The sequence below is a fragment of the Haliotis asinina genome, chromosome 9, assembly GCF_037392515.1.
Source record: "Haliotis asinina isolate JCU_RB_2024 chromosome 9, JCU_Hal_asi_v2, whole genome shotgun sequence".
Lineage (NCBI taxonomy): Eukaryota > Metazoa > Mollusca > Gastropoda > Lepetellida > Haliotidae > Haliotis > Haliotis asinina.
This window is the reverse complement of record NC_090288.1, coordinates 21,797,098-21,817,754: the sequence shown is the minus strand read 5'-3', so window position 1 is coordinate 21,817,754 and position 20,657 is coordinate 21,797,098. Positions and strand designations below refer to the sequence as shown.

The 20,657-nt window shown below is 41.9% G+C and overlaps 1 protein-coding gene across 5 annotated transcripts; it reads left to right on the top strand.

The window, feature by feature from the left end:
• Positions 1-2,841: 2,841 nt before the first annotated feature.
• Positions 2,842-20,643, top strand: LOC137295977 (uncharacterized). 5 transcript variants are annotated; one of them, XM_067827589.1, is made up of 12 exons: positions 2,885-3,045; positions 3,475-3,606; positions 6,529-6,682; positions 11,320-11,484; positions 11,827-12,249; positions 12,437-12,634; positions 13,387-13,563; positions 14,552-14,734; positions 14,887-15,233; positions 17,041-17,131; positions 20,192-20,271; positions 20,400-20,643. In XM_067827589.1, the coding sequence occupies exons 2-12, from the start codon at positions 3,601-3,603 to the stop codon at positions 20,433-20,435; spliced, it is 1,860 nt and encodes a 619-aa protein (XP_067683690.1). In that variant the 5' UTR covers positions 2,885-3,045; positions 3,475-3,600; the 3' UTR covers positions 20,436-20,643. The 5 variants fall into 5 exon arrangements, with proteins under 5 accessions (XP_067683694.1, XP_067683690.1, XP_067683691.1 ...); XM_067827593.1 differs by lacking the exon at positions 3,475-3,606 and having other exon boundaries at positions 2,842-3,045; positions 14,576-14,734; XM_067827590.1 differs by lacking the exon at positions 3,475-3,606.
• The last annotated feature ends 14 nt before the right edge of the window (positions 20,644-20,657 follow it).

The window sequence follows — 20,657 nt, the reverse complement described above, 5'->3', positions numbered from 1 at the left end:
CATACTACTAATGTCTACCACATTCACACCGAGAGGATCAATAACATCACATACTACTAATGTCTACCACATTCACACCGACAGGATCAATAACATCACATACTACTAATGTCTACCACATTCACACCGACAGGATCAATAACATCACATACTACTAATGTCTACCACATTCACACCGAGAGAGTCAATAACAGCACATGGTACTAATGTCTACCACATGCACACCTAGAAGGCCAATAACACCACATGTTACGTATGTGTATTGCGCCTCTGTGATGGAGTGGCTAAGTTGTTAAGTTGTCTTAAGCCTTCTAACAGTTACGTTGTATTAGTAAACAACAGCTTCCAGTTTAAATAACATCTTTTATGTAGGAAACCATGTGTAAAGCATTATTCCTCACATTAAATGAACGATGTACGAGTTTACAGGTCATTAAAGAGAGTCCCCTAAGATGACCAGTATCTTGTGTAACCACCCCTTTGGTCATGGACACTACGACACCGTGACCCCATGCTCTGTATCAAGTTCATGAAGAGGCTTGTGGAATCTGCGGCCATTCATTCTTTAAGAGTCGTTGGAGCTCCTGGACAGTCCTTGGTGACGTCACCGGTGCACTACCCACCTCGTCCCATGCATGTTCCATTAGACTGAGATGAGGAGAACATGCTGGTCAGTCCATGTGGTCAATACCTTCTGTTGCAGATAAGCTGCGCCCCGTGTAGTCATGCATTATCACCCTGAAAAATGGGAGCATGGCAGTACGTTCATGCATAGCCTGAAGGTCTTGATTCTGATACATTTCAAAATATTTTGTCTGTGTGTTTGGTGAACAGTTGTTTGTATGGATCAAAAAGAAATTTATCGGTATCTTCAAAAAGGACGAAATCTTAACATATAATCCTCTATATTGCTACATCGAATCTTGACCCTTCAATAATGGAAACTAGTATATGATATGGTACTTGTTGGTCCCTGTCTGGCCCTTGGTATTAATGGGTACGACAAGGACTGGTAAGCTTGGAGTCAGTATTATGTGTCTGAGTAGGGTATTCATTCTTGTGCCATGGTATCTCAGTGAGCTTGCTCTGTAAATCCAGCTAAAGTCTGTGCCACACACAAAGGCCTGTGACGTCGTCATATGGGCCAAGTATTCTTAAGAACGACGTTAGCCCTGCTTCATCTCACGACCTATACCGGCAATAACCTCACAAACTATTAATATCTGTCACATGACCGTCTAGACTGAACAATATATAACGTGTACCACGCTCTTCACACGGACGTATCAATATGAGCCACTGCCAGGGGCTGCCTGGGTGACCCGTATGGAGATACTATTCAGTTTCAGTGATTGAAGTGTCGAATTGAGGCAGTGTTATACTAAGGCAGTGTTATACTGAGGCAGTGTTATACGTAGTGCAGCAACGAGTCACCTGTTATACATTGTATCTGTAGAGTTAGTGAGGGACAGAGATTACGAAAAGAGTGTCTGTCGCTTTAGCTCGTTAAATACGTTTTGAAACAAGTCTTTGTACGATAAATGTTATCTGACAGACACGAGTACACTAATCTGTTTCTTACACACCATAAAATCGCATCATTTTATGGTCGGATAGATTCAAATGTCATACTTTCTTATCGTTGCTGCGTAATAATACAGAACACAACGTTATGAATGAGTGACGTCACTTGGATTCCTAATCACTACTCATCACAAAAGTGACCCTCCCTCCACACGTTTCTGCCAGATCTTCGCGTCATCAAGACAATAGTGATGTTGCAAATAGATCACAGAAAATTAATAAAACACTCTGTCGTCGTTATCAGTTGGTGGCTGTCGTCAGCGGAAAATTCTTATGGATATCTCTGCACTTTGGGGATCAGTACTTGTGTACCAGTTTACGTTCAATGTTATCCAATTCAAAACTATTGAGTGTCTTTAATTAGGTGTAACGCATGTTATTCAAAGTGACATTGCTGAGGTGTGCTGTAATTGGACTTGTACTACATTTTGACAGAGTACTGGAATGTACTTGAAACTTCCTCTGCTGCTCAGAATATTATAGAGATCTGACCTAGCGTAGACATTTCTTGCAACTTTGTGTATATAAAAGAACTATTTATTGTCTCATCTCACACTCCATCTCAAGTAACCGGAGGACCAACATGTACAAAGACAATGTCCAGCCTAGCACTGGCTGCAACTTTGGTTGCCATTGTGGACAGGTGTTTATACCATCACGGTCTCTATTGCTATAGACACTGCTATTACCTTGTATTTCCTCTGCAATATCTCTGTCACACTGTTTTACATTGCCGTAGTGATGCCTTTGTTTTGACCTGTATTTCACAGGTGAACCTCATTTACTAATACAGAACAGTTATGAATTACATCGCATTTCATTCTTGTGTGTTGGTTTTACGTATGCGCTTTAAAGGCTGATTTCCAGTATTTTCACGTAGAACTTAGCACTATCGAAATAATCGTCAATGTTCAGAGTTCATGCCCTGCATTTCACGGTGGGGAGTACAGCTTACAAGTCTCGCTATACATGCACCACTGTTGCTGACACAATCTCCAGCACAATACCGATCGTAATGTAGGCAAACGACAAGTTGATCATGGTTAACCTCGCCTCCATCAATCGTACAAGTTCCGTGCTTCACACTGACCTCACCCACAGGTCAATGTTTTGTGGAGTAACGAAGCTGTTGCACAATTGTTGCTGAATTTAATCATTTGGCGGAACATCCATCACGCGGCATGCATCCTGGCGTGTTACGATGTATCATTTCCCGACGGGTGGGGGATAGGGCAGGCGAGGGTCAACTCCGGGGTCATCCGTCGGGTGTTTTGATTATACATCTGCATGTACACAACAATTAGACTTTCCATCTCGCGATCACTGAACCGTGGTCGATGTCGTGACGAACTCCGCCCGTGTGAGTCAGTAGTGTAACTGTTACGTGGCTAGAATGGTCCTATATAGTCATTGGGTACCCACAGTGCTCCTGTGAAGGATCTGTTTGATAGATGCACAAAGGTAAGTGTTTCTGGAAACACAACACGTTTTATCGCTGGTGTCGGTGTTCACCGTCATCAGAATATAGCTCGAAACAAGATATGCGCAGTATCATAGAATTGCAAATGCAGGGTGGTGATTGTAGCCTTTCTTCATTGTAACTTGACTGTCAGACAGATCTTTGGAACCAGAAACTGGAGTGTGTAACACCTGGTGGTTTACGTATCGTATCAGTGCTTGTTTTAGTAGGGATCCATAAACCACCCTCGCGTCATACTGTGACCCGTAAGCCCGGCTTTTGGCATCGATTTCATGAGAATAAAACGAATGAAAGGATCACATCTATTCACATAACCTGCTTGTCAGACAATAGCAAAGTGATGTTTCCGCTACAGTGCATGGTACTATATAACTTCGTAGACATAAATAGTTCTGTCAACATATTTGTAGATCTATGGGGTTTATTAAACAAGTGATGTGTGGACACCAATTGCTGAGAACAAATTGTCACGCCACTTATGGACAACACAACACCAACTGTACGCTGATGCAATTATACATGATTGCAATGAAGTCATGAAGGTACTTCCACGATATTGTTTCTGAGTTACTTACTTTCCCGATATTGTTACTGAGTTTCCCCGATATTGTGTCTGAGTTACTGAGTTTCCCCATATTGTTACTGAGTTACTGAGTTTCCCAATATTGTTACTGAGTTACTGAGTTTCCCGATTTTTTACTGAGTTATTGAGTTTCTCAATATTGTTACTGAGTTACTGAGTTTCCCATATTGTTACTGATGAAGGAGTAAGCATTAACTCCGAAACGTTGTGTTCTCATAATAAAGAAGTTGATATCCATAAAAATCTTCATTCTTATGTATTTCACTTCTAAATGCCCTTCAAAGAATTGTTTCTGAGTTACTGAGTTTCCCGATATTGTTACTGAGTTCCTGAGTTTTCAGATATTGTTACTGAGGTACTGGTGTTTCCCGGTATTGTTACTGATGTGTCCCAATACTGTTACTGATGTTTCCCACACAACAAACAAATTGTGCTGTAAGGTATGATGAAACTGGGCGTCAGCTGGAATGTAGAAAGTTGGGTTTGTGTTTCTAGCATTGTTTTCACAACTGCTAATGGATGTTGATGTATGAGACTCTCTTGCTGTTACAATATTACTGCAATCAATCTCCCGTATTTACGACAAGGTGTTGTCTGTTTATTGTCCAGGTGAAACTTCCTTATGTGTGCAAGACAGTGTGATCACAAGGTGGCATCCGCCGGGGGCACTGAATCCGTGCGTGTACGTGCAGTCTGCACCAGGTGCTACACAAGTTCCATTTCTGTAGTGACAGTCAAATTATCAATAGTGCACGAAACGAAACGAATGTACCTATATTGAAATAGTATTGCGATGACAGTACCTTTATTTCAATAACATTTTGCTGCAGTATCGGTACAGTCGAATCAGGCTATATGTATCTGCCACTGTGCTATACATAATATTTGATCTGGATACCTATATATATGAGAGATATGTCAAGGAACTGATGATAGATGATTGACAGTAAACGTACTGAGTGTTGGTAAGCAACTACACACATGCAGGTGTGTCGGTGTGACAGTGAGTGATAGCCTGTCTAGGCCAGGTTAACAATGAAACCGAACAGAGTACTCGTGTGATGTGTTCACTGACAACACATACTCATGATTGGTGATCAACAAGATCACAGGTCATGCTCAAGTAGCTACATATTGTGATCATTAAGATCACAGGTCATGCTCAAGTAGCTACATATTGTGATCATTAAGATCACAGGTCATGCTCAAGTAGCTACATATTGTGATCATTAAGATCACAGGTCATGCTCAAGTAGCTATACATTGTGATGACTGAGATCACAGGTCATTATCAAGTAGATATACACTGTGATCACTTAGATCACAATTCATGCTCAAGTTGTGGTGAAGTGCATGCGTCATAAGGTCACCAAGGTCACGTGTTGTGCTGAAGTACGCGTGCCTGGTGGTCACTAGCGTAGTGTGTTGTGCTGAAGTACACACCTCTTAGGATGTGGGTTGGAATCGCAGATGGGACTCAACACCTTTGCCCTCGCCAGTGTCCCTAGCTATCCCAACAAACAAAGCCGTATTAAATTATATATCCGGTGAGACTTGAAATAAACATCGTTTTCATCGTGTAGCTATTATGATCGGATAGCACGGGGGTGAGCTCTCTGGGCATACTATAGGTATGTTGGAATTCCGTGCCCTTTGTGACATTCGTCTTGATTGTCCTGTTTAAACTGGCGATCAATAAACTAAGACAAATGTCACAAAAGGGAAGCTCTATCCATTTAAGGTACAATGTGAAAAGTTACAGAATTGTTGGGAATTGTCTCAAGACCTTTCCACTTGACCAGGATTCTTCGAGTCGTTTGAGACATCAACAGAGAAAGGGGTAGTTTGAGTCATCAACTGAGAAAGGGGTAGTGTGAGACATCAACAGAGAAAGGGATAGTTTGAGACATCAAAACAGAAAGGGGTTGTTTGAGACAACAACAGAGAAAGGGGTAGTTTGAGACATCAAAAGAGAAAGGGGTAGTTTAAGACACCAACAGAGAAGGGGTAGTTTGAGACATCAAAACAGAAAGGGGTTGTTTGAGACATCAACAGAGAAAGGGGTAGTGTGAGACATCAACTGAGAAAGGGGTAGTTTGAGACATCAACAGAGAAAGGGGTAGTTTGAGAATCAACTGAGAAAGGGGTAGTTTAAGACATCAACAGAGAAAGGGGTAGTTTGAGACATCAAAACAGAAAGGGGTAGTTTAAGACATCAACAGAGAAAGGGGTTGTTTGAGACATCAAAAGGGAAAGGGATAGTTTGAGACATCAACTGAGAAAGGGGTAGTGTGTCTGACTGACGTATGAGGAGAGCGTTCGAAGAATGTTACTGTATAAACACAATACCAGAAATGCCGGCTATGTATAAAAAAGTACTCTCAATCTGATAGCCAGAGAGATTATTGTGAAAGATCGCGGTATGTATCATTATAAACGGGCTAAGATAGAAGTACATGTCATTCATACCCACATTATATCCCTTCATAGACACTGGACATCGTTGTTACGGGTAAGGCAAACACTTCCTTCCACAGGTATCTGCCGGTTTCACGCTAATTCATACGAGATTTCACGGCCATATGAGATTCCAAAGGTATTGAAATGCTTGTCCTACATATGTTACACATGCTAGAAAACACATGAACACAGTGGCCACATTAACACCCCTGTGAAACACATGTAAAGGCAGAGTTGGGTGTTCGCCTATTTTAACACCGCTTCAAACATTTGTAAGTCTGACAGATGATACGTAGGTTTCAGTTGTTCATTAGGATGCCGGACGAAACGTATATTTCCTAACGTTATTAAACTGGGTAATACAGCCATTTTGTGTGGTGTTGTGTATATTTCCATGACAGTATTCATCGTAATGTTGCAGATGATGGTACCCCTTGAGTGGACATTGTGGTGTATCTGTCTGTTCCTGCTTCACAAGAGCCGGAACGTCGCTACTGATAGTGTCATCAACAGCGTAGGAGGTCAACTAGGTGAACCGACCAATGTGCTGGTGGTGGAGACCAACGTTGTTGTCTGTAGGTACACGTTGGTCGTAGGCAGACACTAGTTATAGACAGCAAACACCACTGTCTGTATGTAGGTACACTTTGCTGGTAGGCAGATACTAGTTGCAGACAGTAAACGCTGATGTTTGTATTTAGGTACATTTTGCTGGTAGGCAGACACTAGTTACAGACAACAAAGGTTGTTGTCCGTAGGTACACTTTGCTGGCAGGCAAACACTAGTTGCAGACAGTAAACATTGTCTGTATGTAGCTACACTTTGCTGGTAGGCAGATACTAGTTGCAGACAGCAAACGTTGCCTGTGGCGCTAGTATCCAGTTTAGGAACTGCGCAGAAGCGCTTTTGGAGCCTGCACAAAGATTAACAATATGTTTCGGCGAAAAGGTGGGTTATCACTTCGACTGAAAAGTAGATAGTTCTGTGGTGGCTCTGATCTCCTGTGGAAGGCTGTTCCAGAGAATAGGGGCTGCTCTGGAGAAGCTGCGGTCGCCAGCGTGTTTTGCTGGTTTTTGGAACACTGAGAAGATTATGTCCTCTTGATCTGAGAGCGCTGGATGGCTCATACTCATTTATCAGGTCTTGTACATAGGGTGGTGCCAGTCCATGTCTCGCCTTGAACACTAGTGTGAGGATCTTGTACTTGATTCTCTCTGCGATCTTGAGCCAGTGTAAGTTCTTTAAAACTGGACTAATGTGCTGATCCTTTCTTGTCTTGGTCACCAGTCGGGCGACTGTATTTTGAAATCGCTGAAGCTCCCTGATAAGGCGCTTCGGGATACCGTACAGCAATGTATTGCAGTAGTCCAGGTGGGACAACACACAGGACTGGACTAGAGCGGCAGCAGTCTACATTCAGGAATCGTCTTACTTGGCTGGTGTTTCTGATGTTATAGAATGCTGTTTTACAGACTTTTGAAACTTGAGATTCTTCACTCAGAGATGAGTCGAAGATAAAACCAAGGTAGCGCGCTTTGTCACTTGGAGGAATGAGACATTCTCCAATCATGAGGTCTGGAAGGGTTAACGTGCTTCTGATAGACTTTGAACACATGACGACAAGTTCAGTCTTCTCACTCTTCAACTTGAGAAAGTTTGTGGTCATCCACCTCTTGATATCTTCATAGCTTCATGCGAGTGAAAGCAGTCTTGACTGATAGACTCTGTGATGGTTTAAATGCCAGATAAAGCTGATTGTTGTCGCGAACAAGTGGAATAACAGATGATGCATTCATGCCATGTCACCAAGAGGGGTTGTGTAAATTGTAAAAAGAATCGGTCCCAGCACAGGGCCTTGAGGGACGCCATATGTAAGAGGAACTTTACTGGAGATACTATCCCTGATTTGCACTGACTGGAATCTTCCAGAGAGATGGGATACCAGCCAGTCAAAGGCACTGTCCTCGATGCCGAATCTATACTTGTTGCAGACAGTAAACGCTGTTGCCTGTAAGTACACTTTGCTGGTAGGCATACACTAGTTATAAACAGCAAAGGTTGTTGTCTGTAGGTACACGTTGCTGGAAGGCAAACACTAGTTGCAGACAGCAAACGTTGTTGTCTATAGGTACACTTTGCTGGTAGCTTTACACTAGTTACAGACAGCAAACGTTGTTGTCTATAGGTACACTTTGCTGGTAGCTTTACACTAGTTACAGACAGCAAACGTTGTTGTCTATAGGTACACTTTGCTGGTAGCTTTACACTAGTTACAGACAGCAAACGTTGTTGTCATTCCCATCTGTCAGCGGCATTTGATACCATTAACCACGAAGTCGTCTTCTGGCTGAATCTGGCATCCGTGGTTACTGCCACAAGTGTTTTTCACCCTACCTGGAAGATCGTACACAAGCACTTATCATCAACTATGAAAAATCAGATTTACTTTGATTTACCTTGGTATTCCCCAAGGATCTGTTTTAGGTCTGATACCTTTCACGCTATAGACGCCAAGTCTGGCTAACATCAACCAACACTTCACGCTTCTTCACCATATATGTAATGACGAAAAGCAAGTGATGGGCAAATACAGAGTCAAGAACCGTCAGGAGTCTTTTCTGCGCTGATTGTGCAGCAACAACTAAGTCATGTTTGACAGCAAATAAGCTGAAACTAAATGGAGCAAAGCACAAAAGATGCCGATCGATACCTCGCCCGTTCTCACTAATGAAGTGCACATGGGAAAGCGCCGTAAGTCCAAAATCAGCTACACAACATCTGCGTAAATACATTTTACACAGAAAGTTTGGCATGTGGTCTGTAACATATCACTTCTTCTATAAGCACCCTTTTACAAATAACAACACGGGTAGGCTTACCTAACCCTAATCCAATCCTAATCCCTAAACAATTTAACAGCGTGTATGTCAACAGACTTCTAATCGTTTTACTAACAATTGTTTTAAATAATGCCAACAAATTGCTAAAAAGCAGTCATAAATCAAACTCGATAACAAGATTTGCCGATAACATGTGGGCGTATTAGACTGAAAAATGTGTAACAAAATTATTGATTGATAGTCAGTTGCAAGAACATATAACTCATGAAAATGACCAGTCACTATCTGCAGTACAAACAGTAACGTATGTAATCCAACTTTCAATTGTTTCAATGAAGATTTTCATCATGAAGAATAACACTTTTTTAACCAAAAACATCAATTAAAACACATCAGCAACCTTTTCTTCAGGAATACAATATTTTATCTTTTCTTCCTTTACTGTTTTAGTCCCACATAAAGAAACTCAACATTTATCATCATAAATTTGGCAAAAGGATGCAGGACTGTACCTTCGATCGTTCTTTCCCATGAAGGAGGGTGCTTTTGTGTTCTGCCTTTATCGATTTTCTCTCTGAATTTCTTCTCTACTTTTACCCACGTGGGATAAGAGACAAATGAATAACGTATGTATAATGCATATCGGTACATACGCTACCATGTAATTATGCTCTTTCACAACACAAAGACCCAGGACTAATCCAGATGTTACTATAGATACGCTGACTGTCTCATAAGCTGCAGCAGCTCCATAACAAAAGTCCGTCCAAATTTAAGCAATATGTTCCACTTATGATTCCATCACTTGGTTGTAAACGTAGCAAATAGTGTTAATATCATACACCTTATATGCAAATATTATGTAGCCACTGGAAATAAAGTAAAGATTTCAAGCGGATTGTCCACACAGTGCCAGGCGGATTTTCCACACAGTGCCAAGCGGATTTTCCACACAGTGCCAGGCGGATTGTCCACGCTGTGCCAGGAATGGGGTCAAGGAGGCTCAAGAGCCCTTTTGAACTTTTACCATGCGTGCAGTCAGAACCCTTTACTGTAGTGATAGTGGTAACTAGTTTAAGTTATCAAAATGAATGTTTTATGAATTAGGCTGATGCTATTCGACGATAACTTCGTGCCCAAACATTAACATGGAAGCAAAAATTCACTTTACACCAAAATGACAGAGAGATACCTTGCGACACGGTCATCTAGAGAAACATAAAGCATGTATCCAAGTTTTGGCGACTACGTTCCAACACTCTATAACTGATTTGGATGACTCAGCCTCTTGTTCTCACGTGACTGCGGCGTAATAAGTATATTGTTCTTGAAATACTGAATCTGAAACCAAAGCGAATCGTCTCTGACATGGCGGCAGTAACGTACTTATCGTTTTGCCAGCTTTGACTTTTCCTGCAGTGCCAATATTAGGACAGAAGACCTGGAACAGGGTTTAATGGGTAAGGCGGGTATATGACTTTGTGAATAACGCAAATACTGGGCACAATATTTGTTGGATTTTGAACAAATGGCTGACGACATCTCATTAGTGAGAACGGGCGACTAAGCGAGCGTTGGTCAGAGTAGAGGATTAATCCATTCTGAAAGCAGATACGAAAATAGTTCTCAGTGACCGCCTTAAAGATTTAGGAGTATATCTGCACTCAGACGTCTGCATGGAGAAACAGGTTAGCCACATCAGTCGAATATGTTACTTGCATCTCCGATCCACCGGCAACATCCGTCACTTAATAGCCACAGAAGTTGCAAAGGTACTTGCCCATGTTCTGGTAACATCAAGACTATACTACTGTGACAGTTTGCTTTAGGGCATCAGTGGGAACCTGCTGTCGTAGCTGCAGGTGTTACGAAATGCCATGACAAGAACACCAAGACACATGACACAAGTACTTAGAGACCTCGAGTACCTGCCAGTAAAAGCTAGAATAGAGACCAAGTTTCTCTGTATCACCTACCTATACCTCCATAATACCAGTCAAGACTATCTATTTGAACTCTTGACTAGATATCCCCGATCAAGGGACAACACTATCCTCCAAGTTCCAGAATGTCGAGTATAAACATTTGGCTCTAGATCCATCTCTAGCACTGCCCCTATCCTCCGGAACTCATTTCCATTAAAGTTGAGATTGTGTCCGACCTTTGAGCAATTCAATTCAAAACTGAAGACACGTGTTCTCCAAGCCTGACAATCACATCTAACTTTAGTGAACACTTCCTCTGACTGTTATCTGTACACATTTCCACTTGCAGCGTCTTGATGAGGCATATCTGTCTGAAATGCGCACAGTACAAATACGCACGGTTTACTTATTATTTATAATTTTTTTGTTTCTTCCCTTTGTTACAGCTGGTTGCCATGATGACGATGACGATGACGATGACGATGACGATGACGACAATAAGGGCTGTGCCGATTCAGCCGTCGATATCCCTGTCGTCCCACCTTTCAATGAAGATCCAACTACTACGCCACGTTCGTCGCGGACGATAATCGTTGCAGATCTTAGCAGCAGTAGGTACAGCAGGGCGTTAGTTAATGGATCCCATATGAACTTTTAATTCCAGCGTCACGTGACATGCAGCATGTATCTGACCCTCATCTAAAGGCCCAGCTGCGATACATGGGAATCCCTTAGAATCCGTGGTTGCCGGATCATCTCTTAAGTATGATTGTGAAAACTGAACTGAATGTGCACTATGAAATATATAGAAGAGGGAGCTGATATTGTCATGCATTAGTTAGCGTTTGCTAAATGCAGAAGGTGAACGGCACTGGAGCCTTCAAAGAATATTTCTAACAGAAAAAATATTTAAAGCTCGAAACATAAAGATACAAATGTTCACTTGTTTCTAGGTAACGACTCACATGTCGTGAGTCTGACCGATCCGCCAATAACCACGGAGTCGACAACACCATCAACTACAGGATCTGTTGCTACATCATCATCAACACCGTCGACTGCAGCACCGAATTCTGCGAGAATGACCTCATCATTCACCAGCACAGTTAGAATAACTACACCTGTGTCTTCGACTTCCTTATCAACACCAACAGCAGCAAACTCACCACCAGCAACAGCAACGACAACGTCTAACTCATTCCTAACAACAGCAGCACACTCACCACCACCAGCAACAGCAACGACAACATCACACTCACCAATAACAACAGCAGCAACATCAACAACGATCACACCAAAAATAACCAAAACTACAACAGCAGCTACAACACCATTGCCGGCCTCTGCCTCAAACACAACACCCAGAGTTAAAACAAGTAAGTGATTATACAAACATATCGTTGTTGGTTGGCGTGGTAACAGGAAAAATGTGTTCCTCACAGCTGCAGTTGCTGATGCAATATATAAACGTTACAGGTAAACTGTCGACATCGTTGATGTAGTTTGTGTATATGCGAGTGGTCATTCATGTTTCTTTCAAAATATCACTATATCTTCTTCCAGCTGAGGACATATGTAAAGGGTGTGTCATGACAAACGGGGTTGGCTACGCCCCTCATCCCACAGATTGTTCCCGATTCTATCAGTGCTACCACAACAACGTCTCCATCCTGTCCTCGGAGAGGTCGTGCTCCCCGGGGTTATACTGGAACCAGGCAGCCCTGACGTGCGACTTCCCCGCAAACGTGCAATGTGTACAGGGTGGGTGCAGTCTCAGTAACATGGAGTCATGAAGACGCTTAGTATGCAGGAATCATGTGGTGGTTTAATAACCAGGAGTCATGAAGGGTTTAGTGACGAGGAGTCATGTGGTGATTTAGTGACAAGCAGCCATGTGGTGGTTTAGTGACGAGGAGTAATGTGGAGGTTTAGTGACGAGTAGTCACGTAGTGGTTTAATGATAAGGAGTCATGTGGTGGTTTAGTGATAAGGAGTCGTGTTGAGGTATAGTGATAAGGAGTCATATGGTGGTTTAGTGATAAATAGTCATGTGGTAGTTTAATGATAAGGAGTCATGTGGTGGTTTAGTGATAAGGGGTCATGTGGTAGTTTAGTGATAAGGAGTCATGTGGAGGTTTAGTGATAAGGGGTCATGTGGTAGTTTAGTGATAAGGAGTCATGTGGAGGTTTAGTGATAAGGGGCCATGTGGTAGTTTAGTGATAAGGAGTCATGTGGTGGTATAGTGACGGGGAGGGGGGTGTCATGTTTTGGTTCAGTGACGTGAAGTCATGAGTGGTTTAGTGGCGAGGAATCACCGGGAAATTGTAAGTGTTACTCGAACAGATTCGAACAATGGCGGCTAATGACGTAGGAGCTTCACTGGGGATCAAGCAGATTTACAATCTCGTCCAATGTCTAGAGTTCCATATCGTACTTTTCATCTTTAGATTTCGGCCAGGGGTATGTCTGTATTTCTCTTCCGGGTTATTTATGCTGTTGTTTTGGTTTGCAGATGAATGTTCTACTGGCAGGGCGGTGTCTGTCGACTGCCGCAACTACTGGGACTGCACTACCGGAAGTGCCACTGTCAAGTGCTGCCCACTGTACCAGTCATACGATATCACTTCCGGGTCATGCAAGACGAATGTGACCTGCTCAGTTAGTTGTCTAATGGAAAAAACTATCCATGGTATGTTAAGGTAGTTATTGCTGATTATAGCTCAGTTAGAGCTGTAAGTCAAAGTTTGGGTGCACGTCGTCCTGTAAGTATGGGGATCACGATACTTCCACGTGAGATTCAGATGATGCCTAACTTGCTGCTGACATCACTGCGGGGCCCAGGTGTCGTTCTAAGAAAGCTGCTGGTCGGACAAAGGTACCTAGACTTCCAGGAAGTTTATGAAAACGTTATACAATTGGTGCAGGGGCGTTGCGTCTCGTTGCCGTAGAACTATGCCTGCACTCGTGCTATTTATAAGTATTTTATAGCATAATACTTTTTTGATGATGGGAGTTTCATACAGTGCACATATCCACACAGCTAGTGCTTGTTTCGCATGGCGCTGGTATTATTTCCCTTTATCATTTGATGTCAATGTCAACGGAACATCGTATTATCGATCCCGACGCCCTTGGGAGTACACAGTTCTTGCTGCCTCAAAGCAAGGTTCCCATTCATAGCCGGGTGGACTGAGACACATAGTCACAGTACTTTGTCCAAGTTAACTGTCCGTTGCTGTACCCGCAACTAGGCGTTTGCACGCATTCATGTCGCCACCATCTGGGATTCGGGGGTTCTTTTAGGTGCACAGGGTCATGTACTGTACACTAGGGGTTGCGACAACATGGATAGAGTCTACACACAAAGTTGACTCCAGCGTTCACAGTTGGGTTCGATCCTGATACCTCCGCCTCGCTGGATCACTAGCGTAAGGCTTTAACCTCCTCGCCCACCGCACCCCTTTTATGTTAAAAGGCGTTTCTCCATAACTCTCACCTATGGAACATGTCGGGATGGCTCGACATCTACAACAGAACCACAACCAATAGCGTTTGTACATTTGGGCCAGTCTGTTGATATTTGGAATCACCTAATCTGTTTTCAGCCTTCTAGTGTCTTCAGTGCATTGTAACACTGTGTTGTAATTTCCAATGTTATTTACGTCACTTTATATAAGGCACAGTTTCTGCTAAAACCACAGACGTCCCGTGCGACCTGCGTCCAGTACCTGGAGACAAGCACGTGTTCGAGCAGTGGACGCCACAAGGAACATGGGTACGCCACAGATGCCCACTCTTCACCGAGTACAGCAAGGGCAACTGCGGCTGTGCCTATCTTGCGCCACAAAACTATAACAAAGGTTTGTATTTTCGCATTGTTCTATGAAACAAATGAAACGTTGAGAAATATCTGGGCTACTGTTCGTGATTGCATTATTAGAGAAATGTCGTTTGTTTCAAATAAGAATGACGTTTTTCACTGATAATTTTGCTTGTTATATACTGAGAGCAGCTTGTAGACCTGAGATGTATCTACCTTTTGACGACAACACCGACGACATGTCAGGGAATTCTGTGCACGTTGCAAACGAAGGAGTTACCGTGACTCACGGAAGTGCTGTGTTTGATGGCCAGAGTCGTCTTGTGGTCAACCGGTTTTCTAACGCATGGTTTGGGTCAACGTTGGTTGTGACACTCAGGTTCAAGGTCGCGGGACCTAAGTCTCGGCACGCTCTTGTATGTAACGGTGACTGTCGTGTAGGCCCATCCATCTACATCGGTAGCAACAGCGACAGCACAACTGAATTCTTTGGTAAAACCTACAGCAGCCCTGCAGTCAACTTTACTCTCCCACAGTCCGTAAGTATGACACAGTATCATTGTATGAGACAGGATGTAAGTATGACTCATTGTGTGAGTATGACACAGCATGTCGATATGACATAGGATTTTACTATAGCACAGATTGGATATGGCTAGGACTCATGTGTTTATGACACAGCATGCGAGTATGACGCAGTGAAGACTTGAGTATGACACAGGATGTTTGTATTGAGTATTTGAGTATGATTCATTATATGAGTATGAGTCGGTATTTGAATCTGACAAGGATGTTAGTATGTTAATATTGCACAGGAGGTGAGTATGACACAGCATGTGAGTATGGCACAGTTTGTGAGTGTGACACGGTTGGGATGTGAGTATGTGGATGTTAGTATGTGGCTAGGACACATTGTGTGAGTATGACGAAGGAAGTGAGTATGACAGTATGTGAACAATAAACTGGGCAGGATGTAATACAATATTATCAGCGTTGACTATTTCATAGTGAGGCAGCTGTGACACAAATTTACTGTTGACTGTTCCTGATTGACACTGGAATATGTCCTGGGCTGAATGTAGTTCAGAGTAATGGACAGTGGAGTATATGTATGTAGTACTCAATGTGTCTCAATGAGTAATGGACAGTGTGATGTATGTGTCTAGTGATGAATGTGCTTCAGAGTAATGGACGGCGTGATGTATGTGCCTAGTGATGAATGTGCTGCAAGGTAATACACGGAGTGATGTATGTGTCCAGTACTGAATGAGTCTCAGAGTAATGGAGGATGTGGTGTATGTTTCTAGTGCTCAGTGTGGTTCAGAGTAATGGACGGTGTGATGTATTTATTTACTGCTAAACGTGTCTCAGAGTAATGGACCGCTTGATGCATGTGTCCAATGCTGAATGTCTCTCAAAGTAATGACATGATGGCATGCGTATGCGTCTGAAGCAAATTGTGCCTCAGTGTAATGGACGGCGTGATGTGTGTCTGAATGTCTCTCAGAGTAATGGACGTGTCTTGATGAATGTGTCTAGTGCTTAATGTGTCTCAGAGTAATGGACGGTGTCATATATGTGTCTGATGATGAATGTGTCTCAGAGTAATGGACGGTGTCATATATGTGTCTATGATGAATGTGTCTCAGAGTAATGGACGGTGTCATATATGTGTCTGATGATGAATGTGTCTCAGAGTAATGGACGGTGTCATATATGTGTCTGATGATGAATGTGTCTCAGAGTAATGGACGATGTGATGTATTGTTTAGTGCTGAATGTGGTTCACAGTGTGGAGGATGTGATGTATTGTCTAGTGCTGAATGTGGTTCACAGTGTGGAGGATGTGATGCATGTGTCTAATGCTGAATGTGGTTCACAGTGTGGAGGATGTGATGCATGTGCCTAATGCTGAATGTGGCTCACAGTATGGAGGATGTAATGTATGTGTCTAGTGCTGAATGTGGTTCACAGTGTGGAGGATGTGATGCATGTGTCTAATGCTGAATGTGGCTCACAGTATGGAGGATGTGATGTATTGTCTAGTGCTGAATGTGGTTCACAGTGTGGAGGATGTGATGCATGTGTCTAATGCTGAATGTGGCTCACAGTATGGAGGATGTGATGTATTGTCTAGTGCTGAATGTGGTTCACAGTGTGGAGGATGTGATGCATGTGCCTAATGCTGAATGTGGCTCACAGTATGGAGGATGTAATGTATGTGTCTAGTGCTGAATGTGGTTCACAGTATGGAGGATGTGATGTATGTGTCCAGCGCTGAATGAGGTTCACAGTATGGAGGATGGCAGGACGTGTGAAATGAAGTTTCCGGTGGTTGTGTTTCAGGTTAGCGGATGGCAGGAGGTGGAGTATATACTGCAGGGCGGGGTGTTGCAAGGGCTAGCCGCTGGGGTTTGGAGTTCGCAGAACACAACAGGTAGTAATATCCGCAGTACTATTAACAAAGACTTTCCATTGCATTTACCCTTTGAAAGTATTCACGTCTGACTATCAGTTGAGAGGTGTCCATACATACAGACAACTGGTTACCGGGTGTCGATAAATACAGACAACTAGTGACTTGGTGTCCAGACGTCACACAGAAAGTGGGAGAGGTACTGTAAGTAGGGTTGCAGGTACTCCATGTGCTATGGGGACGAGGGGTTGTATCCTTGTAGGTAATATGTATAACTGATGTTCATGTACTTTGTGCATATTGGGATTTAATTGACATGTCGGTAGGTAATGCAGTAGACTTGGACTTAGACATGATTGTTGGAGGAGATTTTAATATTGACTATCTCACTTGTCATAAACAACGTATAGAGTATTTACAAGCAACTTACGGCCTTACACAAATTATATCTGAACCTACTAGGATCACGGAAAACACTCTAGAATATTAATTGATCTAATCTTTGTCTCAAACTATAATGATGTATGTTCTTCTGGTGTGACTGACCCTATATGTAGTGACCATTGTCCAGTCTTCGTTAGCTTGAAAAGCTGCAAACCACAAACCTCATGTTTCAAGAGAAAGATATACAATTATTCATGATTTGACTTGGACGGATTATTCTCTTTTTTTCGGTCAGATTGATTGGCAAGAAATGTTGGATATAACCGATATCGATATCGGATCTTAAGTGAACAGGTCTTCAGTGTTTTATTACATGCTTGCGATAGATTTATTCCAAATAAAACTGTAACAGTTAGAAACAGAGATAAACCATGGATGACAGCTGAAATACGAACACTAATTCGTAAACGTAATCGCAAACATAAGATTGCCACACGAAGAAATTCTTCCAGTGACTGGAAATTGTTTAGGAATTTAAGAAATAAAGAAGTATGGCTGTAAGGAAATCAAAAGAAATATATTTTCAGAAATTAGACAATATTATCAATGATAGCTGTGATAGTAAGACATGATGGCGTCTGATAAAATCTTATCTTAGAAGAAAGGAAACACGTATATCATGTCCACCTATATCACACGAAAATGTAATATACGAGGATCCAGAATCTACTGCCCCAGATCTGGATCGCCCGCTCCCTCCCCCAGTTATGATAACACAAAGTAGATTAGACTGTATTGAGTTAACACAGCGTGATGTCCAAGATACATTGATTTCTCTTAACACTAGAAAAGCTAGAAAAGCCCAGACGGGCTTGGAAATACCTTTCTTAAGCTCGATGCTATTAAAGTATCATTTCCCCTGTGTGAGTTTTTTTTCCGAAGATATGGAAAAAAGGGTATCAGTAATTCCTCTACACAAGAAGGGTTCAGTAAACGAATGTGGGATCTACAGACCTGTCGCCCTTTCCAGCTGCGTATACAACGTTTTCGAAAAGTGTGTTCCTAAATACTTGCTTAATTATTTTAGAGATAATATCATTAGTACAATGCAATCTGGATTTATTCCTGGTGATTCTACAGCTTCTCAGTTAATGGATTTGTACAATTTTATTGCAAGAGTTTTGGTTAAAGGTAAAGAAGTAAGAGCAGTGTTCTGTGATATAAGTAAAGCATTTGACAAGGTATGGCACAGGGGACTTTTAAATAAATTAGTGGTAAAGTGATGGAATGGCTAAGTAGTTATCTAAGTAACAGAGTCCAGAAGGTACTTATAAACGGATATAACTCTAAATATATTCCTGTGTTGGCAGGAGTTCCTCAGGGTTCAGTTTTTGGGGCCTCTATTATTCTTAATATATATTATTGGCCTTGTGGATAATATTGATTTAACATACGTCTTTTTGCTGATGACACATCTTTGTACGTAATAAAAGAAGATCCTGTTAAACGGAAACAATTCAATTTAGCACAAAACGGAATGCCAGCTCCAGACCCCCTTTATTCATGCAAGGGATTCCTATAAATGAAGTTGATGAACATAAACACTTAGGTCTTATATTTCAAAAGGGTGCTAATTGGGCTGCTCAAATGAATATTATTGTAGATAGAGTTACTCCTATGATAAACTGAAGTTTAACTGAAGTTTGAAATATCGTTTATGGCGTAGGTCACTTCAGATTATGTTCCAGCCTTCCATTCTGCCGTTATCTGATTATTGCAGTCACGTTTGGGACAACTGCACCTCTGCTAAGAATACCACTTTAGAAAAATTTAGATGCATTAAGGACAACTTGTGGGGCAACAAGAGGAAAAGCCATAACAAACTATATGCAGAAACTAAGTTCATTCCTCTTATTGAGAGAAGACGTATACACAATTTAACCCTCTTCCATAAAATGATAAACGACAAAGCACCAGACTACTTATGTACTCTTGTCCCTCTTGTAATTCTTTATTCAAGATCCTTCTTACCAAGTACAGCAGATCTTTGGAATTACCAAATAACGTTAAAATGATACAATCCCAAAAATCATTTATTGAAAAAGTAACCCCACAACGTGGACATACATTTGGATTTGATGTGAATTATGGAAGTCGATTTTGTCAAATTATTCACTGCAGGCGTCGTCTAGGCTGTAGTGATTTTAACTATCATAAATTTGAACGACATCTTTCAAACGATCCTTATCGTTCTTGTGGCGCTCCTCGTGAAGATACCCAACACTATCTACTTGTCTGTCCTAATTACACTGTACTAAGAAATGATGCAGAATATTACAAACATGGATACAGCTTAAAGTCAATCTTATGTGGAAATAGTGAATTATCTGCTCTTGATAATCTAGCCATCTCAAAATCTGTCTACCTCTTCGTCACTGATTCTCTTAGATTTGATACTAAATGGGGTTGAGAATTACTAGCATTAAGAAAAATATTGGTTGTTTTTGAAACTTTAACCATTAACTAGTTTCATGTGCATTTACCCTGTGGTTTGTCATGTGACTATCCTCTATTAGAACTTTGGTTATTTACTGTTGTAAAATGCATTGGAGAGGCATTAACATAAGCTTCTAGCTTGTTTGCCAATCCACTCGTTTTTCACGGATAAATATGTTTAAACCATGTACATTGTGTCAGGTGCACTGGAGACTAGGCAAAGGGCGCTGATAATTGGCGGCTGCACGGGGGCTGACAGATTCCAGGGCTCTATTGACGAGGTCAGTAGAATAGGTGATCGATTAGAATATGTGAGATGTTTAAAAAGAAGAAATAGCTCCTTTTTGGACAAGGTAGATTCGTACAATCCCGGATCTAAACCACTGAGTTCAAACTTATTTAATTTCAGTTGGCAGTTTACTTCTGTAACCCTAGAACGCCCTAAGTCTGAACGCCCTACACCAGGAACTCCCTATGGCTGGAAGGATTTAATCCTTTACTATCCTTACACCAGGAAGGATATGAGATTTCACCAGTCTCAGTCTCGGGGACCATTTGATGAAACCAAGGGCGTGTTTACCGCAATGTGCTTCGTGTGAATCATGACACATTCGACTTTTATATTATTTTGTTGATTAAACTCGTTAAGCATATACGTGTCATAGCT